This window comes from Pelodiscus sinensis, chromosome 13 (assembly GCF_049634645.1).
Source record: "Pelodiscus sinensis isolate JC-2024 chromosome 13, ASM4963464v1, whole genome shotgun sequence".
NCBI lineage: Eukaryota > Metazoa > Chordata > Testudines > Trionychidae > Pelodiscus > Pelodiscus sinensis.
This window is the reverse complement of record NC_134723.1, coordinates 37,054,041-37,080,432: the sequence shown is the minus strand read 5'-3', so window position 1 is coordinate 37,080,432 and position 26,392 is coordinate 37,054,041. Positions and strand designations below refer to the sequence as shown.

Sequence of the window (26,392 nt, the reverse complement as noted above, 5' to 3'; positions counted from 1 at the left end):
TGGGCTGCCCCCCCGCCGGAGCCCCTCCGCGGCTTTGAAAGCCTCGGGGGAAGCCGGCGGCGGGGCATCCCAGGCGCGCATGGGCTGCCCCCCCGCCGGAGCCCCTCCGCGGCTTTGAAAGCCTCGGGGGAAGCCGGCGGCGGGGCATCCCAGGCGCGCATGGGCTGCCCCCCCGCCGGAGCCCCTCCGCGGCTTTGAAAGCCTCGGGGGAAGCCGGCGGCGGGGCATCCCAGGCGCGCATGGGCTGCCCCGCCGCCGGCTTCCCCCGAGGCTTTCAAAGCCGCGGAGGGGCTCCGGCGGGGGGGCAGCCCATGCGCGCCTGGGATGCCCCGCCGCCGGCTTCCCCCGAGGCTTTCAAAGCCGCGGAGGGGCTCCGGCGGGGGGGCAGCCCATGCGCGCCTGGGATGCCCCGCCGCCGGCTTCCCCCGAGGCTTTCAAAGCCGCGGAGGGGCTCCGGCGGGGGGGCAGCCCATGCGCGCCTGGGATGCCCCCCCGCCGGCTTCCCCCGAGGCTTTCAAAGCCTCGGAGGGGCTCCGGCGGGGGGGGCAGCCCAGGCGCTCCTGGCGGCTTTGCTCCCGGTGCCTCTGGTCTGCTGGGGACCATCTCCAGCAGACCAGGGACACCGGGAGCAAAGGAGGCGGAGGGGCGCTGGGGTATAAGATGAAACCCTATCTTTTAATTAAAAAGATAGGGGGTCGTCTTATACACCCAGTCGCCCTATACGCCGGAAAATACGGTAAATCATCCCAAGCAGGATTTTGTTGAGCCGGGACTTAAAAACCTCGAGGGATGGAGATTTCACCTCCTCCCTAGGGAACCCATCCCAGTGCTTCACCACGTTCTGAGTGAAATAGTTTGTCCTAATATTCAATCTACACCTCCCCCACTGTAACTTGAGACCATTGCTCCTTGTTCTGCCATCTGTCACCACTGAGAACAGCCTCTCTCCATCCTTTTTTGAACCCCCCCTTCAAGTAGTTGAAGGTTGCTAAAGAAGCCCAAATCCCTCAGCCTCTCCTCATAAGACAAGTGATTCAGCCCCCTAATCATTTTTGTTGCCCCCTTTGTGCAAAGGGTCTTCTGCAAGGGGAGACAGTTGTCACCTTGCCATGGTGCACGTCGTCCATAGCGGGGCACCGATTATGGTTTTGCAGCACAGATTCGGAGACGAGCCCTTTGGTTGCCCTTGCAAGCTTAATGCTTCATAAAATAGTCACATTTGGGAGTTGAAATTTTCTCACTCAGCCATTGCCAAAGATGAATTGGTTTTTGCACATGAAGGTTTGACCCAGTTGTCTAAGAGCATCTGTCCTGGAAAAGGGGAACAGGAGGGATTTTTGGTTGGAGAAACAACTGCTGCTCTGTTTGAAGATTCTTCTCTTTGTTAATAGCCAGAGGTAGTGTTCTGAGCAGAGCATGTGCAGCAGTAACGTGACTTTCTGGTAACCCGAACAACCAGCGGAGCTCCCAGTAGTAGAGATAAGCACGAGTACCTTGAGTCTGACTTGCAATCCAAAGCGATAGCATGTAATGCTCTGGACTGTGCAGAGAGATGGGGGTGGCTCTAAATGTGAATACATGGTAATTCTGTGCTACCTGTAAACAGTGGCTCTACAGAGGGAGACAGACAATCATTGTCCTTAGAAGTGTGGGTCCCCCAGATTGTGCTATTGCTAGTTTTTTGCTTTTGAGTATTGTAGTCTTTGGGGAGCATGTGCCCATTTCCCTTCTACCAGCACTGACCAGTACAGTCCACGTAGTGCGGCAGTCCTTTCGGGTCACAGGTTCACTCTCTGAGCCCGCTGGCGCGTCAGCTCAGTGCAAAACCTCGTCACTCTCCTCCCTGGCTGTGGTACTCCTTCGGGGCAGGATGTAAAGACAGGATGTTGCTGAAATTATTGTTCTGGGGCCTCAGTCGGGAAGACGAGGGTGGAGCTGGTGGAGGCTCCACTGATGAAGGTCCTGACCATGAAAAGCAGCCAAAGCCTCCTCCCTGTCCAAGACCACTCAGCAGCTCAGGCTGCTGGTAAGTGGGAACGGTGAAGGGACCTCTCCCAAGGTACTGCCCCTGGATTTGCAGAAGCAGGGAGCCCTTTACCCCGAGCTGCCCCCCCTCTGCTGGCTGAACAGCCTCTTCTTGCCCTCTCCAGAGATGCCTCCCTGCTGGGGTGGGGTTAAGTCAGCGTGGGAATAATGTCCAACTCTGTTCCTCTTCTTGTTGCTGGAGCAAGGAAGATCTCTGCTGCGTGTCCTCATCTCTCTCACTCCCCACTAAGGATGGGGCGGTTTAACCGGTCAAAGCTCACCCGTAACAGGTTACGGTTAACCAGTGGAGCTGGAGTTACGGTTAACCAGTGGGGCTGGAGTTACGGTTAACCAGTGGGGCTGGAGTTACGGTTAACCAGTGGGGCTGGAGTTGCTCCCTGCCTGCCATGGACAGGGATTGCTCTAGTACATCCCCTGCCTGTGGCAGGCCTGGGCACCCTGCAGGTAGGGGCTGCTTCTCTGGCAGGGCTGGAGCAGCCCCTGCCTGTGTCCGGCAGGGGGGCCATTCCAGCTGGGCAGGAGTGCCTTCCCTCCCACTTGCCTCCCCCAATATGTTTAACCAGTTAGTCAATTAAACGGGATTTTCCATCCCTACTCCCCGTGCTTTTCCAGTGCATGCTGGTGAGAGACGATTTCAAGCTCTCTTAGACCCTAGTGCTTTGGGAACCTTTGCAGTTAGTGGGGGGATGTAGAAATGTGGGGTAAGACTGTGCCCTAGTGACCCTTCCTTCCATTGGGAGATCTGAAGTTCATTAGCCATAGTCTCCTTTTATGTCTCTAGTCATCTCTGCAGCAGCTTGAATCAAAGGCTTTGGTGCTGCAAACTTTGATTGAAAGACTATTTCCAAGCATCTGGCATGGATTGCTTCCTTTTCTACGGCATTTATCACCCGGCCCATCGGACACCAGAGCCAAAACTTCAAGAAGAGGAAACAAGGTTTCCCTCCAGGTCACTGTGAAGACTGCAACATGTAAAGCTGGCTTGTCATGCATGTTCTTGCTGTTGATCAGAACAGTTAATCTCCCCTTCTAGGGCCCTGCGGGGAGCAGATCTATCTTGGCAGTGTAAAGCATTCTGAAAAAAAATGTATTTTTTTTTATTCAGTCAAATTTTGTTCCAGTTGCATAGTTGTTTTATCCCCCCTCCCTCTTTCAGTATTGTTTGATAGGTCAACCTTTCCTGGAATCTCAGGCTATTTAAAACTATTTTTCTCCCATGGAAATGTCATCCTTTTTGAAATGAAGAATGACCCACCCTTAGAACATTTATTTCTGAGGCAGTGTTGCCTATTGGATAAAGCATTGGACTGCTGAGTGGCATTGGGCAAGTCTCTTCGCCTTTCCATGCCTCAGTTTCTCTAACTCTAAAATAGGGTGTCTGCGAGGCAGTCAGAGAGAACAGAATTCAAAATGGCCAGTCTTAAAGCGACAGGTTTGTTGTTGTTGTTTTTTTTTTTTTTGTGCTCAACAACTTTTCCCTTGGTGTTCCCCATAAAAAAAAAATGGTTTGGTGTTCCTCGGTCTTAAAAAGTTTAAGAAACACTGGTCTAGTGAATTGCATGTTATTCCAAGTCTGCGAATCTGCATGTATTTCCTCTTTCTGACCATGCATTATCTTGTTTACTGGTGTGTGTGGTAGGGATATGAATGATTCACTGGTAAGCTTCACCCTTATGAGTGAGGCTTATCGATTATGATTTACTGGTGGGGGCTGCAGCAGCCTCCTTCCCCACCCTCTGTGGGCCTGGCCTGGGCACACTGTGGACAGGGGTTCTCCAGTCCAGCCCTCTCCCCCCACCTCCCTGTTTAATCGGTTAACCAGTTAACCATCATGTTTAACTGATTAACTAATTACATGGGATTTTACATTCCTAGTGGGTTCTGACTACCACAGGAGAATGAGAACCTATGCCAGGGGTAGATAATAAGTCAGAGGCGGTTCCTCGGTGGGTCACCGGAGCTTTATTTATTTACATGCGTGTCTGCAGTTATGGTCCAGTTCACCAGAGTTAGCCCCTGGCAGGTCATCAGTACTTGATTAACCTGCACATCTTCAGATCCGGCCGCTTGTAGCTCCCGTTGGCTGCGGATCATTGTTCTTAGCCACTGGGAGCTACGGGAACTATTGTCTCGGTCTCTGCTGCTTCCTGCAGCTTCCATTGGCTGGGAACGGCGATCTGCAGCCAATGGGAGCTGCAAGCGGCCGTATCTGCAGATATGCAGGTTAATAAAGTGCTGATGACCTGCCAGGGCTAACTCTGGTGAACTGTGTCTGGGCTGCTTATTGCCCACCCCGTCTACGCAGACATCCCAAGAAGTAAGGACTCACCTGTGCATCCATTCAGCTGAGGGGTGTGACAGCAGCATCCCCCTTTGGAGAACACTTGGGGAAAGGCCGGGATGAGGATGAGGATGGATGAGCATGGGGACTATGGGCCACATTCATTCCTGGTTGTTACTCCAGGGATGAAGTTGGCTAAGGATTTTAAGCCCCTTGTTTTGGGTAGGGGGTGCTAAACATAACCCTCAAAGCACTGTGGAGCAGTTCATGAGTGGCACTCAAGACCTGATGGCAAAAGTTACAGTTTTTTCCAATCCTTTCCCCCTTGTCCTGAATTTTTCTTGTTTACGCCCCAGTAGATCCACCCTCTTCATGAGCCTCCCTCAAAAAGATAAGACATAATGTCCCACTCTTCCTCTTCCTCTTCCTCTTCCTCTTCCTCTTCCTCTTCCTCTTCCTCTTCCTCTTCCTCTTCCTCTTCGGGCTAGTTTCCCTTCCTGATATCCCTTGCTCACTGGCAGAACCCCCCAAAGCCCCAGCGATCTCCTGTCCTATGTGAGTGGCTTGTCAGCTACTCCCAAAGGTCGAGTCAAGAATACATCGTAAGGAAAGTGGATCGCCTCAGAATCATAGGCCAGAGGTTGTCAGGGTTGGACGGAGGAGGCGACACAAAACTTGCTCCAGTTGACGTATGAACTATGCAACACTCATTGCAAACTGCTTTCGTGGCCATACCGTGGTAGTTCCTGCCTGCCTGATCATATCTGCCTGGGCGGACTATAAACGACTGTTTACAGTGCAGGAGTGAGTTTCATGCCCTAGCAGAAGTGAGCATCCCTTCCCGATAAGCCTGGGCCGTCAGACTTTAAGGGTTTTATACACTGAGGGCAGTAAGGGCTTCAGGAATTGAGAATGACACTGACTCTGTCAAAATCTATCAAGTAAACCTCAGTGTTAGGTGGTTTGAAGGCAAATGGAAACAGGCTCATAGATTTTGTTAGCACAATATTGAGATATATTTTGCTATAAAGGCCATGTAAAAAACTCCTCATTATTCTCTGTCTTGGGTAAGGAAATATATTTTCCCTGCTATTGTTTGATCTGCTGTATCTTATTGATCTATTTATTATGGTGGTTTATGATGATAACTAGATACTAGATAATCCGATAGCTAGTTCCGATTTGGTGTGTTCCCTCCCCATTCCCTCGTGTTAAAACAAGCTGATGCTGTATAATCCTCTTTGCGTTAAGTGTTAACAATTTGTTGCAACCTTGGCTGTATTTTTCTGGCTGAAATTATGTGACGCTCAGGAGCTTGAATATAGGTGAAAGGATATTTGTTTAAAACTCCCAGTTTTGATTTGCTACAGCACTGGACTTCAGCCTTCCAATTTGAGTCTGCTACCAAACCCCGCCAATGAAAGTGAACAATTTCCCAGCTTGTCCCTATTTCACCAGATAAATGACCCTTTCTCTAGGAAAGCATTTGTTTAGCTGAATGTGCTCCATTTTATATCACACTGATCTTTGATCAGCTTTTGTGTAGACATTGTTTTCTTTTCGATTTTGCTGGTTTTTTAAACCAATATTTTGCTTCTCTGGATTTTCACATTGTATCAAATGCCTCTTTGATGTTGAAGCTAGATTGATTTCACAACTATGGAGTTCTCTATAAACCGGGAATGGCTAATATTAAGGTCTATGTGGGTAAGAATGGTCTGTGTAGTTATTTAATTAGTAAATATTTTGTAGAAGTGTTGCAAGTATTAATTAAAATGCCACTTCTGTGAAAAGTAACTTGTGACAAACAGTCATGTAAAAAACTGAGACAGACATTATGATAAAAATGCAATGGTGTGGCAATACAACTGACTTAGAAGGGCAGTTCAGTTTGCTATAGATTAGCTGACTTTTGAAAATTACCACTGAAGTGTATGTGTTTAAAGGTAAATCAGTTTTTTCCTGCCTGCTTCAGTTTGGCAAATGGAGCAATACAGAGGTGATTAGTTTTCTTTTACTAGAATATCCGAGTTGAATAACTTGACATGCTCTTTCCTACGCCTTTCAGGTGTATTTAGAGTAAACTATGACTCTCTTCAGCTGGAAAAAGCTTTGTATTTTTCTCCAGTTTTTCAGCAGATTTCACTTTCTAAGATGTCTGGGTTTTTTTCCCCCAGAGATCCTTTTCTAGGATAGCTGCCTGTGATAAACTTGTGGAGAGAGATGACAGCTGAAGTGAACGTAGACGTTGTTTCGATAAGTTTGGTTGTTGTATATTCTTGTGGTGGCATGAGCTGATTGGTTACCCAAACCACTACACAGCTACATGCGGTTTCTGGTCCAGTGCACATGGAGCTGCCTGCCACCCTGCGCTGCTGCCTCTGATTCAGAGGCAGCAGCATGGGGCGGCAGGTGGAAGCCGCTATCCATGGGGAGCTGGCTTAAAAGCCGGCTCCTGAGGCACAGCAGCTCCGAGGGATCTGGCTGCCGCCCTATGTGTAACCATGTAACTGCTAAAATTTTCAGTGGTTACACAGTTAGCAAATTACACTCATTTTAACCCCCCTAATACTTACTATTCAGGGCAGAGGGGTCTAAAAAGGTTAGGGTTGCCAGGTGTCTGGTTTTGAACCGGACAGTCCGGTATTTGAGGGTTCTGTCTGGGATACAAAATGAGAAAATACTGGACATATAAAATGTCTGGTATTTTCCAGTTAGGTAAGTTTTATTATTATTAGGAGTATCAGTACATAGTTCCGAACTGCCAGGCTGGTAGACACACTCATGCTGCGTGAGCGTGTCTACCAGCCAGGCGGTACACAACTATGTGAGGGGGGCAGAGGCGGGCCCAAGACAGGAGGGAATCCCTGGGGCAGCACTTGCTTGTGCTTCGCCGGGACCATGCGCAGGATGGGCAGAACCCTGGGATCTGTGTGCGCCTGGGTCAGTCCTGCTCCCCGCTAGCTGATTATCTCCCCCCTCCCCCCGCTTCCCCCTCAACCAGCCCCGTTCCCCCCGACTTCTCCCCCCGCCCCCAGCCAGTCCCGCTCCCTCCCCCCCAATCTAAGATCAAGTGTGTCCGATATTTTTTTGAAGCCATCTGGTAACCCTAAAAAAGGCCTAAAAAGATAAGGCAGTGGAAAGGTTGAAGAAAGGAAGTTTTAGTTCCCCTTCCCCCCCATTTCACAGGCGTGGGAAACTAAAGCACAGAAAGATTAAGTGGGTTGTCTAGAGTCACACAGGAAGTCTGTAGCAGACCTGGGGACTGAACCTAGAACTCCTGTACCCCCGTTGAGTGCCTCAACTGGCCGACATCTTTCATTTGTTACATGTGTTATCTCCGTCATCAGCAGCCACACTTGACCCTTTGTCTTATGCCAGAGAACGAAACCCCAAACCCTCAAAGGATTTGAAAAAAATCATAGACCTGACATTTTGCTGTGTGCATGTCCTTCTCTCAAAGGCTTACCAAAGGAGACATGTGGTTGGAACTCTGTACTGGTTACTTTGTATAGTAAATCCATTATTTCCAGTTCCTTCCTGCTGACCTGTAACTTACAGCAAAAGAAGACACTTGGAAAACAGCAATAACTCTTTTTTAAAATAGTCTAGTGACGTTTAAGAATGGGGGAGAGATGTTTTAAAATGCTTCTCTGTATTTGTACTAGGGATATGAGTACAACTCGCACCGCCCTCCCCCTGCCCCTTGCTGCCTCTGACACAGAGCCAGCAATGGGGAGGAGTGGAGCAGGAGCTGGGATGCTGGGGGGAGCCGGCTTAAAACCCAGCTCCCCCCAACACCGTCTCTGCAGTGCCGCCTGGCCCCTCCCACTCCATGCTGCTGCCTCTATCAGAGGCAGCAGTGGAGGGGATAGAGGAGGCTTCCATGAAGAGCCTCAGTGATCTCAACTCTGTCTTTGCTCACGCCTGTTGGGGACCTACCCCCGCTGCCCAGTTCCTACTACATTTAAACTACAGAGCCACAGCGAGGGTAGCTCCTGTACCAATGTGAGCTGGTTTAGAGCACCTTCCCTTATTGACCTATCATGTTGTTGATACAAATTATATCGACTATACTATTAGTCAATTACCTGCCTCTTAATATCCTGAATTTGTGCATGATAGGAACTGTGATATGTTGTAGCAATAGTGCTCTGGTGTTATTACATATATACAGCTAGGTATTACATACTCAAAACAGTGTGGGAGCTAGGCAAAAAAATCACATTGTTGAGTGAGGGGAATTGTATACAGTACCTGGCTGTTGTGCATGGCTTTGAAAAAGTGCCTTTCCTGGAGTAGATTTTGAAGGGCCGATTAACAAAGGAGCGGAAGAGCTTCAGCACTTTCATGTCTGTAAAATATCAAATGGAGAGCGGCAAGTGCTTAAAATACAGTTTCCTAGGTGGATGTTTTTAAAAGGAATCCTTTTGAATTTTAATTGTAGTTTGGATTCCAAGTTTGAGAGTTGATTAGCCTGTCTATGCGCAGAGCATAAGATCTCCAAATTGATTGATAGGCTTAAAAGACGGGATAATTGTTTGGGCACAGCTGAAATAGGTTCTAAGCTTTTGGTTTCGTGTCTGACCTTTTCCTGCATTGGCCTGTACTTGTGCACTGTGGCTGTTGCTTTGTGGTGGTGAGGGGAACATCTTGGCTGTGTCTACACTAGGCCACTTATTCTGGAAAATCAGCCGCTTTTCCGGAATAAGCTGCAAGCTGTCTACATTGGCTCTTGAATTTCCGGAAAAGCAACGATGCTCTACTGTACAAAATCAGCCGCTATTCCGGAAAAAACTATTCTGCTCCCGCTCGGGCATAAGTCCTTATTCCGGAACACTGTTCCAGAAAAGGGCCAGTGTAGACAGCCCAGTAGTCTTTTCCGGAAAAAAGCCCCGATCGCGAAAATGGCGATCAGGGCTCTTTTCTGGCAAAGCGCGTCTACATTGGCCACAGACGCTTTTCCGGAAAAAGGACTTTTCCGGAAAAGCAGCCTGCCAATGTAGACGCTCCTTTTCCGGAAAAACTGAAAACTGAATAGTATTTCGTTTTAAGCAGTTCCGGAAATTCATGCCAGTGTAGACACAACACAGCCATAATGTTGTGAGATTGAGATTTAAATGACTGAACTTCTTTGCCAGTTTCTTTTCCTTTTTGTATCTTCACCCCCATCTTGCACATATATCTGGTCCTTCTGTTATCTCATTATTTTAGGACCAGATTGCCCCTTTTTGCAGGAAACCTTGTGAGTGAATTAAACCCTGTTCGTGTGAGCTCAGAGTTTCCCGTAAGTTTTCTCCTCAAGGGAGGTGCTTTGGCGACTTCACAGAGCCACACTGTGTCTTGCTCTATGGAAGCACTGCTCTGCTTTAACAGGAGGTGTTGATTGTAGAAAGTGGCTACAACTGTATAGCTCAAATTGTTTGCACTTTCACATAGTTTGAGTTACAGTTCCGTCTTTCTTGTTTACCAGGCGCAATATCCTCTTTCGAACATGCTCTACAGTAAGTGGTGACATCTAATGGCTGGATAAGACACTGCAAGTCAGCATATGCACCATAACATTCTGCGTAAGAGTACACTGCGGAGGAAGATTGAAGCTTCTGCTGTCGATCTTCCAGGGTTCCAATTAGCAGTCTAGTTAAGACAGCTAAATTTGAAGTGAGAGGGGCACTCCGGTCAATACTGGTAACCCTGCTTTCACGAGGAGTAAGGGAAGTCGAAGGAAGAGTGTTCTTCCTTCAACTTCCTGCAGTGTAGACATCACCAAAACCCGAGTTAAGCTACTTTGACTTCAGCTACACAGTTAACATAGCTGAAGTTCCGTAGCTTAATTCTACTTTGTCCTGTAGCGTAGACGTACGGAGCAGATTTCCAATCCTTGGTACAGAGGCAAGAACTGTCTTAATGTCATTGTAATAACCAGAGGGGGAGGCTGGTGTAATTTCAGACCTACCATGTTGTGTATGTGTATGGTAAGAGTGCTAAGACATTCTTTTCCCCGTGGTCAGTAGTAAGAGTCCATAGATCTTGGTTACCCACAGATTGCTGGAACCCTTGTGTGGAGGTCCAGTGCATCTGCACAGCCAGTGTCTTCTGATTCTCCTAGTGTCCATGCATTAGCACTACCTCTGTGTGCCCTCCCTGCTGGGTAGGTGTTACCAGAAGGCAACGAGGGAATGCATGTAAGTCTCCATCTCCCCCAACGTCGCCTGATCAGGGCTTCCCATACTGTATAGACCAAAATACTTTTGATCTGCCACTGTTTTCCTGTGCAAACAAAATCTGGAAACAAATACATATTTGGGGGCGTTTTGTTCCCTGACCTCTCCTGCAAACACCCAGCCACTTTACAGAGGAGAGTGATAATGCAGCCTATGGAAAAACCTAATGGCGTGATTCATTTCCTCTGTGGAGGAGACTTGTGCCAGGAGACTTGTGCCAGGAGAAGCTATGGCATTTCTTATAGTAACTCCCATGCTTGTACTAGGCTTTCACATGTGGAAAAAGCAGCCAGATCCACCAGACAATGAGACCTACACTTGAGTCATAGCTAAGCAATCTATTTTAGTTGTAGTTTTTGTAGCAAAATCTAAATCTTGATTAAATACAGCAGAGAAATCCCTATATCCTCGCTCTCTGCTAATATACACACTTTATCACTGTCGCATACAAACAGCAGCCTCTGCTTTTAAATCGCTGCGAACACTAGCTGAGGTCTCCTTATGCCTTCCGAGCCTGTTAGTAACCTGTTAATGTGGTTTGTGAAATGATGAATTATTTAGTGCTGTTGTCAAAATAAAAGCTTCCAGATACACAGCAAACTGAACAAATAAGTGGAAATTTTGCACGTGGATTGGCTTATTTGTTAACGGGAAAACTGGAGTAATTTGTAGGGGGTTGTCCAACTTTGTGTGTTTCCTAATAGGTGTTGACATATTATAGTGGCAGGTACCTTGGAATTTCTTGGAATGGATAGTGAGTTTCTAGTGCAGAAGATAGAAACTGCTATCAGGGGACATGATAGTAGTTTTCAAGTACCTAATAGGGTATTACAAGGAGGAGGGAAAAATTATTGTTCTCCTTGATCTCTGATGATAGGACAAGAAGCGACCGGCTTAAACTGCAGCAAGGGAGGTTTAGGTTGGACATTAGGAAAAATTTCCTAACTGTCAGGGTGGTTAAACACTGGAATAAATTGCCTAGAGAGGTTGTGGAATCTCCATCACTGGAGATATTTAAGAGCAGGTCAGATAGACATCTATCAGGGATGGTGGGGTGAGGGGGAGAGATGGAGGGAATAGCTATTTGAGTCAATGAATGGCTAATCAGGGGTGATAAGTGGAAGCTATCTTTGCTATCTTTGTAATGGTTAAGGTAAGGTGCTTGGTCCTGCCATGAGGGTAGGGGACTGGACTTGATGATCTCTTGGGGTCCCTTCCAGTTCTAGTGTTCTATGATTCTAAGATCACCAGACAGCGGTAAAGGCAGGACAAGCCAGGCAGGGGAGAGAAAGCTAGTTCGACTGAATAATGGGAGAGCTTCTCTTCCTTGTGGCATTCTCTGCCCAGATCTCTGGGGTGCAGCAGGTTAGTCGTGGGGTGGGGTGCGGGAGAGGAGGAAAAGTAAAAAGGGAATTGAAAGAGTCAGTACTGTGAAAACCCTTCCTTGCTTGGAAGAAGAAATATGTTTACGAAGTGATCCTTGTCTGTTTCATAAAAGTTTTAGTCAGAGTTTTCCTTTTCTTCCCTTTGTTTCTTTTTCTGAATGGGGAAATTTGCAACATCCTGGTTAGAGTTCCTGAGTGCACTTCTAGCAGCACATGAGAAGAGAGGAGGCTTTCAGTTCTCCTCTTGAACTAATAGTGATAGAGAGGTAGCCGTGTTAGTCTGATCTTGCTAAAACAAAAGGAAAAACTATCTAGCACTTTAAAGACTAACAAGATGGTTTAATAGGTGATGAGCTTTCATGGGCCAGACCCACTTCCTAATATCATATTCTGGAAGAGAATTGGCATGACCATATATACCAAAGGAATACAATGAAAAAAGTGAACACATTATTAAACTGACAAATCAGATTTAGAACAGAAGGTGGGGTGAGGGCGAGAGATGGAGGGACTAGCTATTTGAGTCAATGAATGGCTAATCAGGGGTGATAAGTGGAAGCTATCTTTGTAATGGTTAAGGTAATTAGCATCTTTGTTAAGGTCCATTCGTTAAGTTTCAAATTTAAGCATGAAAGAAAGTTCTGAAGTTTCCCTCTGTAATCTGGTGTTAAAGTCTCTTTGAAGCAAGATGCATGTAGTAAGTTCATTAAAACTATGCCCAGGTAAGCTGAAATGAAAAGCAACTGGTTTTTCCTTGTGAAGATGTCTGATTTGTGGACATTAATTCTTTTGCGAAGTGTCTGAGAAGTCTGTCCAATATACATAGCAGAAGCACACTGTTGGCACATGATGGCATAAATTACATGCTAGCAAACCCATATTTGGCTTCAGTCCCTGCCTCTCAGAGCCTTAAAAGGGATTGCCGGCTTGATGCTTGCTTCCTAATCTCCAGCATTCTTCCCGTTTAGCAGGCATTGTGTGAATGGATTTGCCTTTTGCTCCTGGATCTCAGGTTTGTGACGCTTGCTGTTGCCTCGTCAGTACAACAGACTTGCCTGTGGTCTTCCTTTCTTGTCTGGTTTCAATACAATATTCTTTATTTCCTGGTCTAACTGTCTTGCTTCTGCTCCGTAGTCAAGAGGGTCTGACAGCCACAGAGGTGACTGTGCTGCATTGCATGTGACACTCACAGTAGCTATTTGGTGTTGTACTTGAGGACAGAATGTGTTGTATAATTGTAGAGAGACTAGCTGCAGTCACTTGCTTTGGCACATCTGAAGGCTCTTTATTGGTTATTCTGTAAATGCACTTGGAGCTCTGAATCCAGGTTTGGTGCTTGTGTGCTGCCTGGGGTATTTTCAGAGAACTTTTGCACAGCTCTTTTTTTCACAGAACGGCAGCTTGTGTTTTTAGTTCATCTTGATCATGTAATCTGCATTCCGGCAGAGGTGCCTGGGCACTTCCGCCCATGTGAAAACCCACCTTTCTGAACTCCTGCCGATCCAGGTACAAGTAAGGCAATATGGGTAGGGTGAAATGTTCCCCTCTGTTCATATGGGGTGGGGCAAATTGAGGAGCTAAGCAAGAGACTTTCAAAGTGAATCTCTCAGAGGGGTAGCGGTGTTAGTCTGTAACTAAAAAACTTTTTAAAAAATGGACCAGTAGCACCGAAGAGACTAACAAAAATATATAAAGAGTATCATGAGCTTTCATAGGCATAACCCACTTCTTCAGATGCATCCTGGTCTTCCCCAGATCCTATGTATAGTTCAGAAGATGGGAAGGCTCCATCTACTATATATTTAGAGAGTCTGTTTTATCAAGAACTCTTCCTAAATGGTAAGAGGTAGGGCCACCAATTTTGGTATGTAGCTTCCTCTTATCATAACTTAAAACAAGGTCAGGTCTTAGTTGTGCCAGGAAAATGGGATGTTCCTGAAAATGGGATTGCTTCTCATAAGACCCAACAAAAAAGAGCTAAAACAGAAATTTGGTGTGATGCTTTTTTGGCACAGCTAACTCAATGCTTAAGGTTTGAAAACTAAAGACAATATTATTGGAAATCAAATTGACTATAGCCTTTTTTCGTAATAATGTAGCAAATAATGTATAGGGATGAAGGAAAAAATCCAGATGGAATTCCCATTTTTAAAAAATTACTAAAAAGATTAAACCAAAAAATTTAATAAGCTCTTACTTTAAGACATCCGAAATAAAAATTAACTTAATCAAAATAACACTGTTTTTAGAAAAAAAAATTCATTCATTTAAATAAAGCACGTACTTTTTCCTTTTATTAAAAAAAAAAACTCAATTGTGTTAAGGACCCAAGCAACTCCAGGTAAAACTCCCTACTTGAGGAATAATGGGAGGGGGGAGAGAAAGAGGGATTGCTTCTCTCCCTGCCATAGTTCACCCATACTGCTCCGTGTGCATGGAGCTGGCTTTTACATTAAATAAGAACAGCCATAAAGAGTCAGACCAATCGTCCATCTAGTCCTGTATCCCGTCATTTTAATAGTGGGACAGTACCAGATGCTTCCAAGGGAATGACCAGAGCAGGGCAATCTATCAAGTGATCCATTATGTGTCTGGATTGAATAATATGGAGATTAAGAGCATCCAAAACATGGGGTTCCATCTTCTGACTATCTTGCCTAACAGTCTTTAATCCCAGAAGCTTTCCTCAGATCATCGCGAATGCTGGGCACCGCTAATCTAGCCTGAGTTTTCCAAGTGCCTTTTTGGAGCCTGGAATTTGGTGTGTGGTTTAACACCAAATTCCTGCAGCAGGGGCTTTGGAGTTGAATGGAACATTACCGCACTCTGGCTTTGCATTCTTGCTATGTCAGCCTGGAGCGCATTTGTGGGATCTTTGACACGGGCCCAACATATTGCATTGTTGGGTTGAGGTTTCAAGGCAACATAAACAAAGAATGAGAGCAACTTGTATGGTATCTCTTAGTAGTGCTATATTAGCCTTTCTGACTGTGAATATCTTCAAGAAAAAATTGGAAATGTTTCTCTATTGATTTGAAATCTTGAGTCTGGAAAATTCAGCAAAATCTGAGAAGACCTTTTGTGTCCAATCGACACTTGTGAATGTCCTTACTTTTCTATGATAAAGTGGTAAACCTGTGACAGGTATTGTAGCCAAATGCAGTATCTTTAGGGGAACATATTGGACTAAGTGTATCAATCCCTGTGAGCCAGGGATTTTATATACAAAAGTAGCCTGCACCATAGGGCTTATCACAACTCCTTCAATAAATAAAATGGTGGGAAGTGATGAAGGTGAATCACTTAGGTCAGTGGTTCTCAACCCTTCCAGACTACTGTACCCCTCATTGGAGTCCGACCGGTCTTGAGTACTCCCAGGTTTCACCTCACTTAAAACAACTTGCTTACAAAATCAGACATAAAAATATAAAACTATCACAGTATACTATTAGGGTATGTCTAAACTGCATCCCTCTATCGGCAGAGGGATGCAGATTAGGCAGGTCGACATTGCAAATGAGGCAGGGATTTAAATATGCTGTGCCTAATTTGCATAAAATGGCCACTGCGTTTGCCTACTCAGCACTTTGTCGGCAAAAAGCGACAGTCTAGAGGGGGATCTGTCGAGAAAGAAAGCCTTTTTTGACAGATCCCTGATGCCTCCTACAAGGAGGTTTACAGGATCTGTCGAAAAAGGCTTTCTTTCTCAACAGATTCTCCTCTAGGCTGCCGCTTTTTGCAGACAGTGCTGAGTCGGCAAAACGCAGTGACCATTTTAATGCAAATTAGGCACAGGATAATTAAATCCCTGCCTCATTTGCAATGTCGACCTGCCTAACCTGCATCCCTCTGCTGACAGAGGGATGCAGTCTAGACATACCCTCAGTGAACAATTCCTTACCATGTAATGATAAAATAAATCAATGGGAATATAAATATTTGTACTTACATTTCAGTGCATATACATAGAGCAATATAAACATGTCACTGTATGAAATTTTAGTTTGTACTGACTTTGTTAGTGCTTTTTATGTAGCCTGTTGTATAACAAGGCATATCCAGATGAACTCTTCCTACCCCTACGGGTATGCAAACTGCTGGTTGAGAACCAGTAACTTAAGTTGTAAACACCTCCAGAGAGACACCATGTTCTGGGGAGACTTGCATAGACTGGTTCAGACTCTCTCCCCCCCCTTTTCCCCTCGCCCCCAAAACCAACAGACAAAAGGCTTTTGATGTAAAAAGCTTGGATTTAAAGTGACTCAGTCTGCTTTCTGAGCCAGCGAATGGGCAGGACCTGCTTGTGGAAGGGTTGGAAAAGACTTTGGCCTACCAGGGCCCAATAAGACCAATGGGTGACATCTGGTTAGATTTTCGCATGGGTGGACGAACTTTCATTGCTTTTAAGGTATTTTTTCCATAATTTTTGCCTTAAAAATAAAGGTGCTTGCTTGGAAGTAGCTATGTGGTAACTTGCAACGGCTGCCAGTACTTTACTTGTAGCCCATAGCAACGTGCAGGTGCTGGCCTATAGGCAGACTGCCTTGTAGAGAGGTGAATGTTTAACCAGTAAACTGGTGGGGAGGTAGAGATGCCCCCACCTGCCGTGGTCTGGGAGCTGCTCCAGCCCTGTCAGGCCCACCGTGGGCCTACTGGCTGCAGTCAAGGGAGCTCCAGCCCATCTGGAGCAGCCCCCACCCGTCCCTGTTTAATTGGTTCACTGGTTAACTAATTAAATGGGACATTATGTCCCTACTGCCTTGCTGGGGGCATTGCAGTGTAAGGTACTGAGGTGTAAAATCTCAGGCTGGAGAGAGAGATGCAGCTTTCCCACCAAGAAACGTGATGGCTCAGAGCCAGAAGTGGGTGCCCTTGGGAGATTCCAGAGGGGGAATACAGGTGCATTCCACCTGAAACTGTGTCAGGGTCAAACAAGCATTCTGCACAGAGAGGAAAATCCCTCCTGTGTTAGAACCTTGGTAGGCACATCAGTCATTGGGCAAATCTACAACTTAATTTCAATTGGTCAGACTGTTGGGAGTAGAAAACTGATCTTGGGGTCTGTTAGAACTGCCCTAGCTTACACCTTGCTGCTACTTCCTGCTCTTTTAGATTATTTTATTTTAGAATAGCAGCTTTAAAGAAAACGTTGCTTTTCAGAGCATAGTGGCATTTTCCCACCTCTTTTAAAATGCATTAAGTATCAAGAAAGATGCTGCAAGCTCTCCTTATTGTTTCTGAGGACAGAAGTCTCAAGGTCAGACATATATGAGTTGCTCAGAGTGGTGTGGTCAGTGAATGGAAAAAACTTATGCGCCTGATGGAATTTAGAAAGGAGGAGACCCACACTGAGTAATTGTTGTGGTTTTTGTTTTAAAATAGTCATTTTTAATCTGCCAGGAAGCTTGCATGGGGATGTCAGTTAGCATGAGAAGCCACTTCCAATGTGTCAGCCCAACACTACACTGCACACCCAGGGCACGTCTACACTACGTGGAAGATTGACGCTACCGTCGTCGATCTTCCCGCTAAATCGAACTCAGAAGGCACTCCTGTTGGCACCGGTTTTCCTGCTTCTCACGAGGAGTAAGGGAAGCTGATGGAAGCATTCACTCCTGTTAGCTTCCTGCCGTGTGGACAGTGCAGAAATGCAGTGTAAGATACATCGATTCCAGCTACGCAATTTACGTAGCTGGAGTTGCATATCTTATTTTGCCCTTCCACTGTAGTGTAGACTAGGCCCCAGTGCTTCCCCAGTGCAGAGCAAGAATTTGTGAGGACTGTCGGTTACTGCTTTCTTCCTCATCATGCAATCTGATACTCAGCGTATATCAGTATTGACAATAAGGTATCAATCTAGCTGTCAAATATTAAATAAGAAAATTGTAAAAACCACTTTACCTGCTATTTAATGGACTCAAGGTAATTTATAATTGGTTAGGATTTAACATATAAAAGCTATTGCAAGTAATGGCATTTTTCACACTAAATAAACATCCAGGTTCCTTGCCTGTTCTATACACTATCTTTAACACATTCTTCATTGCATTAAAAAGACTTTGATGTAGTTGCATATTCTCCCAAGAACGTAAAACACTGAGTAAATTAAAGATAATGCGAGACTCTAAACTGGGAAATTGACCACAATAGCTATTCTAGAATAGCTCTCTGTGTATGCTCCTATTCTGAAATCAGAGTGCCCTTTTCTGGTTTAGTTTAATACATTTTCAAAGTAGATTACACTAAACTCTTCCAGAATAAGAGCATCCACATGTGGAGCTGTTTAAATTCACATAGTTTATTCTGGATTAACTTCCATGTGTGTATGAACCCTAAAAAATTGATCACTGAGGCCACATCTACACTTGCCTGGAAGTTTGACTCCAGATACGCAACTCCAGTTATGTTAATTACGTAGCTGGAGTTGAAGTACTTTGGTTTGAACTTTAGCACCATCCCTGCAGTGGGATGTTGATGGGAGAAATGCTCCCCTTGATTTCCCTTAGTCCTTGTGAAGCATAGGAGTATCGGCACCAGGGGGAGTGCCCTTAGCATTCGATTTAGTGGGTCTTTACTAGACCCACTAAATAGAAAGCTGGAAGATCGATCTCTGGAGTGCCTATCCAGCAGTAAGTATAGACATTGTCTTAGTTATAGATAGCCCTCTGACTTTTCCTTCTAGCAGCAGATGTAAAGCACTGGGAATCTAAAAGCATTTTGGTAGGAAGATCCATTTATGCACAAATATTTCAGAATAAGAAATCGCAATAAGTTTGGCTGTGTCTTCATGCTGTTCTCACCAGGAGACAAATGGGGCTTTACTGGGTGCAAGCGCCCCCTCCCGGAGGGGCAGGGGAGTTCAGCGGACCCACCGTCTGAGTCTGATACCCTTTTGTCCCAGGGTCCTGCTCCCTGGGGAGGAACTCATGAGTGCGATCACCCTTTGCCGGTTCGGCGCCGGGGTTCGGCGGACTCACGGCCCCGTCCCTGTTAAGGGTCTGGGGGTCCCGTCGGGTAAGGATTCCGGGGGCCTGTTACTAGGAAAGGTCCTCCCGGGGGGGTGGGGGCAGTAACAAGCGTTCGGATTGTGATCAAGGTCACCCGGCTCCCAGCGGTTGCGGCTTACTGGGGAAGTCGGGTAGGCTAAGGCTGCGGGGAAAAGGGGGCATGGGGGACCCGGGCCTGCCCTCTCCACCGGGTCCCAGCCCGGGGCCCTAAGTGGGAGACACCTAGCGTGTTCCATCCACAACAAGCGGGGACGCTCCCCAAAACTCGCCTGCCCACGGGCGCCAGAAGCACTCTGCCCCGGGCTTCTTCCACGCCCCGCGCTCCGCCGCCCCGCCTGGGTATCCGCCCGGGACACTTACCACGCCCGAGCTGTTGGCCCCGTCCGGCCGGTGTCCTGGGGGCTCCAGCGCCACTCTTCTTCCCCTTCAGTGGGGCGGGATGCTTATCCTCCTGGGGGGTGTTCAGCGGCTCCTCCCTGAGCCGCCCCTAGCTGTTTCGCTCGGCCGCTTTTCAAGCGGCCCGGGCAGAGACGCCGTGTGGGCCAGCCCCCCCCTCCGGCGTCCGCACGCCCCGTTGCATGCTGGCCGGGGTTTTGAGCTCTGCCTCCCACTCTGCGCGGCTCCGGCCAGCCGGAATGCTCCTCGGGTGCCCAGCCCACCCGGCACGGCTGCATCTGGCCCCGCCCCCCTTGCCGCGGGACTGTGCGCGCTCCCCTACGCCGGGTCTCGGCTCGGCCGGGGCTACTCCAGCCATTCACGCCACTGGCCGGCGCTCCCCGGGCCGGGAGGGCCACCCCCCCCCGGATCAGTGCGGACCCCGCTGGGTCTGTCACAGGCACATTAGACATCTGAAAATAAAACTGTAAGACAGGAATGGGCAAATTCTGGCCCATAGGCTGGATCCGGTCTGCAGGGGTAATCCCTAGCGGGCTCCCACTTCTGTATTTACCTGCTTCTCTGCAGGTATCAGGTGATGGCAGCTCTTGTTGGCCACCGATCACCATTTACGGCCAATGGGAGCAGCGGGAAGCTATAGGTCTATTACACTTTCCATTGTTCCTGTTGGCCGCAAATAGCAATCTGTGGCAACGACAGCTGCGATTGCCCGATACCTGCCGAGGGCAGGTAAATATAGTGGCCGTGGCCTGCCAGGGACCAACCTTGGTGGGCCACTGTTTTTTGTATTGCCCACCCCTGCTGTAAGAACTTCAGAGAAAAGCTTGTGTCTTCCTCTGGGTTTATGTAACTCTTATGCAGAGGGGCCCCAATCATGTCTGGGGACTTGGAGAACAACTATATTGCAAATGATTCATAATAATAATTAGACTTCATCGGAATTTGTGTTGCTCAGGACTTCTGATATTCAACCCACTTGTGTTGAGGTGCCTAACTCTGGATTTTAGGAGCCAAAAGGCCTGCACCTTATAGGAAATTGGTCCTTATGTCCTTATTCTTGATCGATGTTTTTAAGATCTAAAGCATCATAAAAGGAACAGAGGGCTACTTTGTACAGAGCAGTAACCCTGCTTCTTTAATCACACCGTCCTGTCAGACCTGAAATTTAAACCTGCTGCAACCGCTGGGTCAGCCTGCCAGAAATGTGTGGGGATTTGTAATTATGGGGGTATTATTTGTGCTTCCAGATCAAAATATTTTTCACCAGAGTTTTCTTTGTTTTTTTGGTTGGAGAATGTGAGAGTGGGAGCATGAGCGGAGGAAGGAGGGAGAAAATGTAACCGGTCTGTTTTAATTAGGACAGAAATTCTTTCCGTGTTTGACCTGTGTCTCTGATATGTTTATAAATACCCCCTTCCTGTTGTTCTCTTTCCAAGGAACGCTATCTGGGAGTGGGCCTTTTATTGAGGTGGGAGAGTGGATTATAATTCATTTGTGGCATCTCATTCCATCTTTTTTTTTTTTTAAACAGTCTACCTTCTTTGAGCCTAGTGTTGATGTAGGGCTCTAACCTGCTACTATAGGATTGCATGACTCCCACAATTATCTGCATTAAACCAGGATAACTTGGGAGTGTTTCTAGTAGGGATGTTAAAATGTGTTTATTTTGGTAAACGTGTACCCGCTGATATTTTCAGTGGATACACATTTACGCGGGGTGGGGCAAGAAAGGTGGACAGGCGACAGGGAGAGGCGGCTCTGGGAGGCAGTGCATGTGAGAAGCCAGCTTTTAAGCTGGCTACCTGCACATACCAGCTCCTGTGGAGCCACCTGTACGTGATCCCCTGTGCTGCTGCCTCTATATCAGAGGCAGCGGCACTAAGCGAGGAAGGGAGGCAAGAGCTGGAACTTTTAAGCTGCCTGCTTTCTTCCTTCCTCCCGTGCTACTGCCAGAGGCAGGCAGCTCCGTGGAAGCCAGTGCTTAAAAGCCAGCTCCCCCCAAGCACCAGCTCCCACCTGCCCCCTTCCCAGGGGGCTGTGTATAACCATGAAAGTTAACTGATGAGTCTCATTGGTTAACCGTTTACACGGACACACTATCACATCTGTGGTTTCCAGATGACTGCCTGAGCTGTGCTCCTTTATAGTAGAAATTTCCTGCACTTGTACTGGGAGCAGAATGGTCTTTCCACATTCAGGTGGGCCGGTCTGTGGACATGCTGTGCTCAAGAGGAGATAAGCACAGAGAGGAAAGGAAAAGTAAAGGAAAACCTGCTTCAGTTGGAACGGCTTGGAGGGAGAGAAGTGCAACTGGACAGGAAACACGTGGGATGACGAGAGAGGGAACTGAGAGAACTGTGAAGGGAAGTGTGGAAACACCAAATATTGAAATAGCATGAGTCAGGCCTTAAAAATCACAATTGGTTCCGAACTCCTCCATTTTCAAAAAAATTGATTCTGAACATGAACTGGGTTTTGAGCCTCTAGGGTTCCGCATGATCAAACTTGCCTTTGAAAATGTGATGGCTAGAAACTCGCTTTCTCTCAGCTTCCCTTTAATCACATGACACCAGGCGCTCTGACTTGAAGAGAAACCCCTTGTATGTTGGGACTAGTGGGAAGGTTAATACCAGTTGGGTTGGCCCTCCCATGTCCAGCTGATCGGTGTTGGCCTCCTTGCCAACAGAGAAGTAAAAGTCTGGTTAACTGATTAACCTAACGTTTAACTGGGTATGCTAAAGTATAACTGGTTAATCGACTAAGCCGGATCCAGGTTGGGAACTCCCAGCCCCCATGGAGCAGTCCCTGTCCACAATGGGTCAGGCTCTCCATGGACAGAAGCTGTTCCAGACCCTGGAGCAAGCCCTGCCTGTAGGGCACTCAGGCCCATTGCGGACAGGGGCTGCTGCGGACAGGGGCTGCTGCTGACGAGCAGCCACGGGTCCCCTGTGTGGCTGGAGCCGCCCCCCGGCAGTTGCCAGTTAACCTTTCTCATCCTTGTTTGCTAGCATATGGAGACTATGAGAACTGGGATGCAGTCATTCCCCTTGTTTGCCAAAATGGTTTCCACTCCCAAGGACTGCAAACCATATTTTTTGTCTGTTGAGACTTTATTTAGGATCAGCGTTGCTTCCTGAAAATCTCCTTAACAAAAACGTCCCTTTTGTAATGGTGGAGTCCCTTTTATGTGGGTCTGCCTGTGCTCGCCACCCCGCTGAAATGTTCTTGAGCACCTGAATGCTTAAATGAGAAGAAAAACAGCTAATTTGTGGACACTGTAATAACATAGCTAGCATTTGCCTTTTTGGCTCACTGCAGATGCTTCTACCCTGGATAGATGAAAGGCAGTGGGGGACATTTAGTGCCCATCTGCAGACTCCACACAGGTGCTTAGTGTGTCGAGTAGATTTCTGTCCAATCTTATTGCAAACTAAGTGTTTCTATAGACAAGCCTTAAGAAGAATTTTTAAAAAATATTCATGCAGTAATACTTTGGCAGAACACATGAAGCCTACAAAGGAAACAGAAAATAGAAATTAGAAATTGTTCAGCCACAGACCAGAAGAGATTTCAATATTGGTGCAAATATGTTCATAGACCAGAAGGTCAAAATAGCACTCATTTGGAAGCCCTGGACAATGACTGACAAAATCCTCCGAGTGTATTTCCCTCCTCATGAAGCAGAAAGTGGAAAGATTTCTTCTTAGTAGCAATTTAAGGCAACTCAAGCAGATTGGAATGTTTCCACTTGAAAGATAGCAGCCATGAATAGAAATGCCCAGCTGTAGAAGAAAACTTTGTTTTCTTGCATATCTTATTTGTAATGTTATTATTGTAGTCATGTTGGTTCCAGAATAGAGACAAGGTGGCTGAGGTAATATCTTTTATTGGACCAACTTCTGTTGGTGAAAGAGCCCCATGTATATTTTTTTGTTAGTCTCTAAAGTGCCACAGGACTACTTGTTGTTTTTAATAGAAGTTGGTTCAATAAAAGATGATTTAACTTCACAGTGGACCAGGAAAGGCCAACAAAGGTATAAATGTGGTCTTATGGTATTTGGAAAAGTAATAATTACCCCTTATGTAAAGCTATGTCTAGACTGCCGCTTTCTATCGGAAAAAGGTACGCAAATTGCGCTCCTTTTTCCAGTAGTTTTGTCGGAAGAGGCTTTTCCGAAATTTGGCCCATCTACACTGGGCCAAATTTCAGAAAAACCTCCTCTTTCGGAAGAGCCCTTCTTCCTTGTGGAACAAGGAAGACAGGGCTTCCGAAAGAGTGTGTCTGCTCTTCTGCAAAAATGTCAAGAGCAGACACATTCCCTGAATGCGGCAGAGTTTTCCCGGGATACCAGATACTCTGTAGTCTAGACATAGCCTAAGATAATAAGACCATGAATATAATCACATCTGCACTGCATTCATTCCTTTCAACATTAACAGGCTAGCCCTGGAGAATGGAAGTTTAGAAAGTTTGTGAGGGAACCATCCCAGTGAGAAGATTGTGGAACTTTTTATCTGGACACATGTGGAAGTGTGTGAACTAGCGAGCCTGGGCCTTAACTTGCTTTTCCATGTTGTTTCTGGTAGTGTGCTGGGGAGGAGAAACGAGTGGGTACCCGCACCGTGTTTGTTGGCCACCGCCCTGTTTCAGAAACAGATGCTTACGTGGAACAGAAATTCTGTGATAACAGAATTGTCTCATCCAAGGTAAGTTGGTTTTGTTAATCCATAAACTCTGGTGTTTAATCAACTGGAAAGCTTGGACATTTCTTCTCTTTATGTTCCTCAGCCTTATTCTATTTCATCCTCGCTCATGGCTTCCTGAAATTTAAAAACTCAGAAATCTGTACTTGAGTAGTTAAAATCCTCTTCGCACAAAGAAATGTTTCCAGTGTTTAGCTCTCCCTTTGCTGTGCGATAGGAGCTGTAATAAACAAGACTGTTAATCTAATAGTCTAAAATCTTTGTGTTAGAAAGACTTTTCTCTCCAAATCCCTGTATTCAGAGGTTGGAGATGAAATGTTATGTTTCTCTGGAAACTTTGCACAAAATGCTTCTCTGGGGTTCATGAGAGATTTGCAAATGGTGTTAGAAGCAAATATGGTCACATTTGTTAATAACACATGGTCATATTATAATATGTCCTTTTGAGTCTAATTTATGATCTGCCTGATGCAATCTGAATGTAGCTTGGAAGCTCATTTTGTACCAAACTAGTGGTTTGTATATACACTTTCTTATTAATAGCTATCGAGTGAGTGGACATGTGAGTTCTACCTCTGCATTGACTAAATTTGAGGCCCTTCAAGTAATACTTGAATCAACGTTTTCTGGGTTTCCATTGTTTGCAGGGTGAAAATGTAAATGCAAGACAGTAATATATCTGTGGCGGTTCTTGGCTTCTGAGGTTTTAGGTTTGGGAATTGTTTGGTTATTTAAAAATGGACAGATAACAATCCTGTTTCTAGATTTTTTTTTCTTTTCAAGTAGGACAAAAATAACTTAGTACAGTGTGTATTTTAACTGTTGGCTTTTCCGTTGGATAAAGAGGAAAGCTTGCAGTATTCTATAAATATAGCACTTGTTTATTCTGAACACAATGCAACGACACTTATATTCTTTCTGGTTGATCTTATTTTACTTGACATCTATCAAGCTATTTCAAAAGACTAGGAAAATTGAAATACAGTGTCGGACAACTGGCCCCAACTGTTGTTAAGCTAGTTGGGTGAGAATATATTTAACTTGTTACTACAAGCCTACGTCTACACTGGCCCCTTTTTCGGAAGGGGCATGATAATTTTGAAAGTGGGAATAGGGAAATCCGCGGGGGATTTAAATATCCCCCGCGGATTTAAATAAACATGTCCGCCGCTTTTTTCCCGGCTTGGGGAAAAGCCGGAAAAAAAGCGTCTAGACTGGCCCGATCCTCCGGAATAAAGCCCTATTCCGGAGGATCTCTTATTCCTACTTTGAAGGGCCAGTCTAGACGCTTTTTTTCCGGCTTTTCCCCAAGCTGGGAAAAAAGCGGCGGACATGTTTATTTAAATCCGCGGGGGATATTTAAATCCCCCGCGGATTTCCCTATTCCCACTTTCAAAATTAGCATGCCCCTTCCGAAAAAGGGGCCAGTGTAGACGTAGCCCAATGGTTTGAGGGTTGCCCAATGTATAGTCACAAACTTTAGTCATACAGTAAATATGATTTAAAGGTTACAGTTGGCATATTTCTTTTTCTGCTCCAAAAATTCATGTTCCTGCTACTCATGTCCTTTTGCTAGCTGCATCAGCACTTGAACTGATTTTATGCTGGGGACCAGTTCCTGCATGCTGATCTAGGTAAAACTCTGTTTGACTTTGGCATTATATCTGCAGGATTGTGTTCTTGGGGAATATTTTCTTTATTTTTATTTGTTTCTTTAGTGACTAATTGGATTATTTTTAAAATACTAAGCTTGTGTTAAACTTCACTGATTTTTTTTTAAAAAATTGTTTCCCTATGAATTTTGTCCTTTTGTATATTGGGTAAAATGGACTTTCCTTCCCTTCTTTCCCTTCCACCCCAACTTTCTCTCCCTTCCCCATCCCCCAGTGTTTAAAGTGAAACTGATATCTTCATCATGGGTCTTTTATTCTGTGCTTATTATCTGTGCCCAAACATCATTAATGATGTCAGTATGACTCTGAGAGAAGTAATTTATTTCAAAGAACACAGAAAGATCATCTATGTTGTTTCTTAAACTTGCTTTTAAAGTTCATGTCATTATTTTTTTCCAAAATAAATGATCAGTGGCCTTCTCCCTTTCTCAGCCCCCCCAAAAAGTGAGAAACCAAATTACAAGCAAAGTAACAAGGCAGTGTTCCAATCACAAACATGTATGCAATTGATATTTATTTTTGATTTTTTAAAGAGCAAAAAGCAAAAGCATGCAGGCTCAAGATTATTTAAAGTAATCGTCAACAGCAGTGAGAACAGTTCATCATTTGGGTGTTTCCTTTTGATGTATGACATGCACCATTAAAAGCTATTTACAGGTGTGAATCCCACTGATAT

The 26,392-nt window shown here is 45.9% G+C and overlaps 1 protein-coding gene across 6 annotated transcripts in view; it reads left to right on the top strand.

Annotated features, from left to right (window-relative positions):
• The window catches only part of ATP11C (ATPase phospholipid transporting 11C (ATP11C blood group)), a 144,841-nt gene that overhangs the window by 41,895 nt on the left and 76,554 nt on the right, over positions 1–26,392 (top strand). For 2 of the 6 annotated variants that reach the window (XM_075941062.1, XM_075941061.1), the window contains exons 1-2: positions 4,791–6,034; positions 23,927–24,046. The exons of 1 other annotated variant lie outside the window; for it this stretch is intronic. In XM_075941062.1, coding sequence (XP_075797177.1) covers positions 5,987–6,034; positions 23,927–24,046 — 168 coding nt within the window. In that variant the 5' untranslated portion in view covers positions 4,791–5,986. Of the gene's footprint in view, positions 1–4,790; positions 6,035–23,926; positions 24,047–26,392 lie in introns of those variants that run through there. 3 more of the 6 variants (XM_075941065.1, XM_075941063.1, XM_075941064.1) reach the window with 3 other exon arrangements.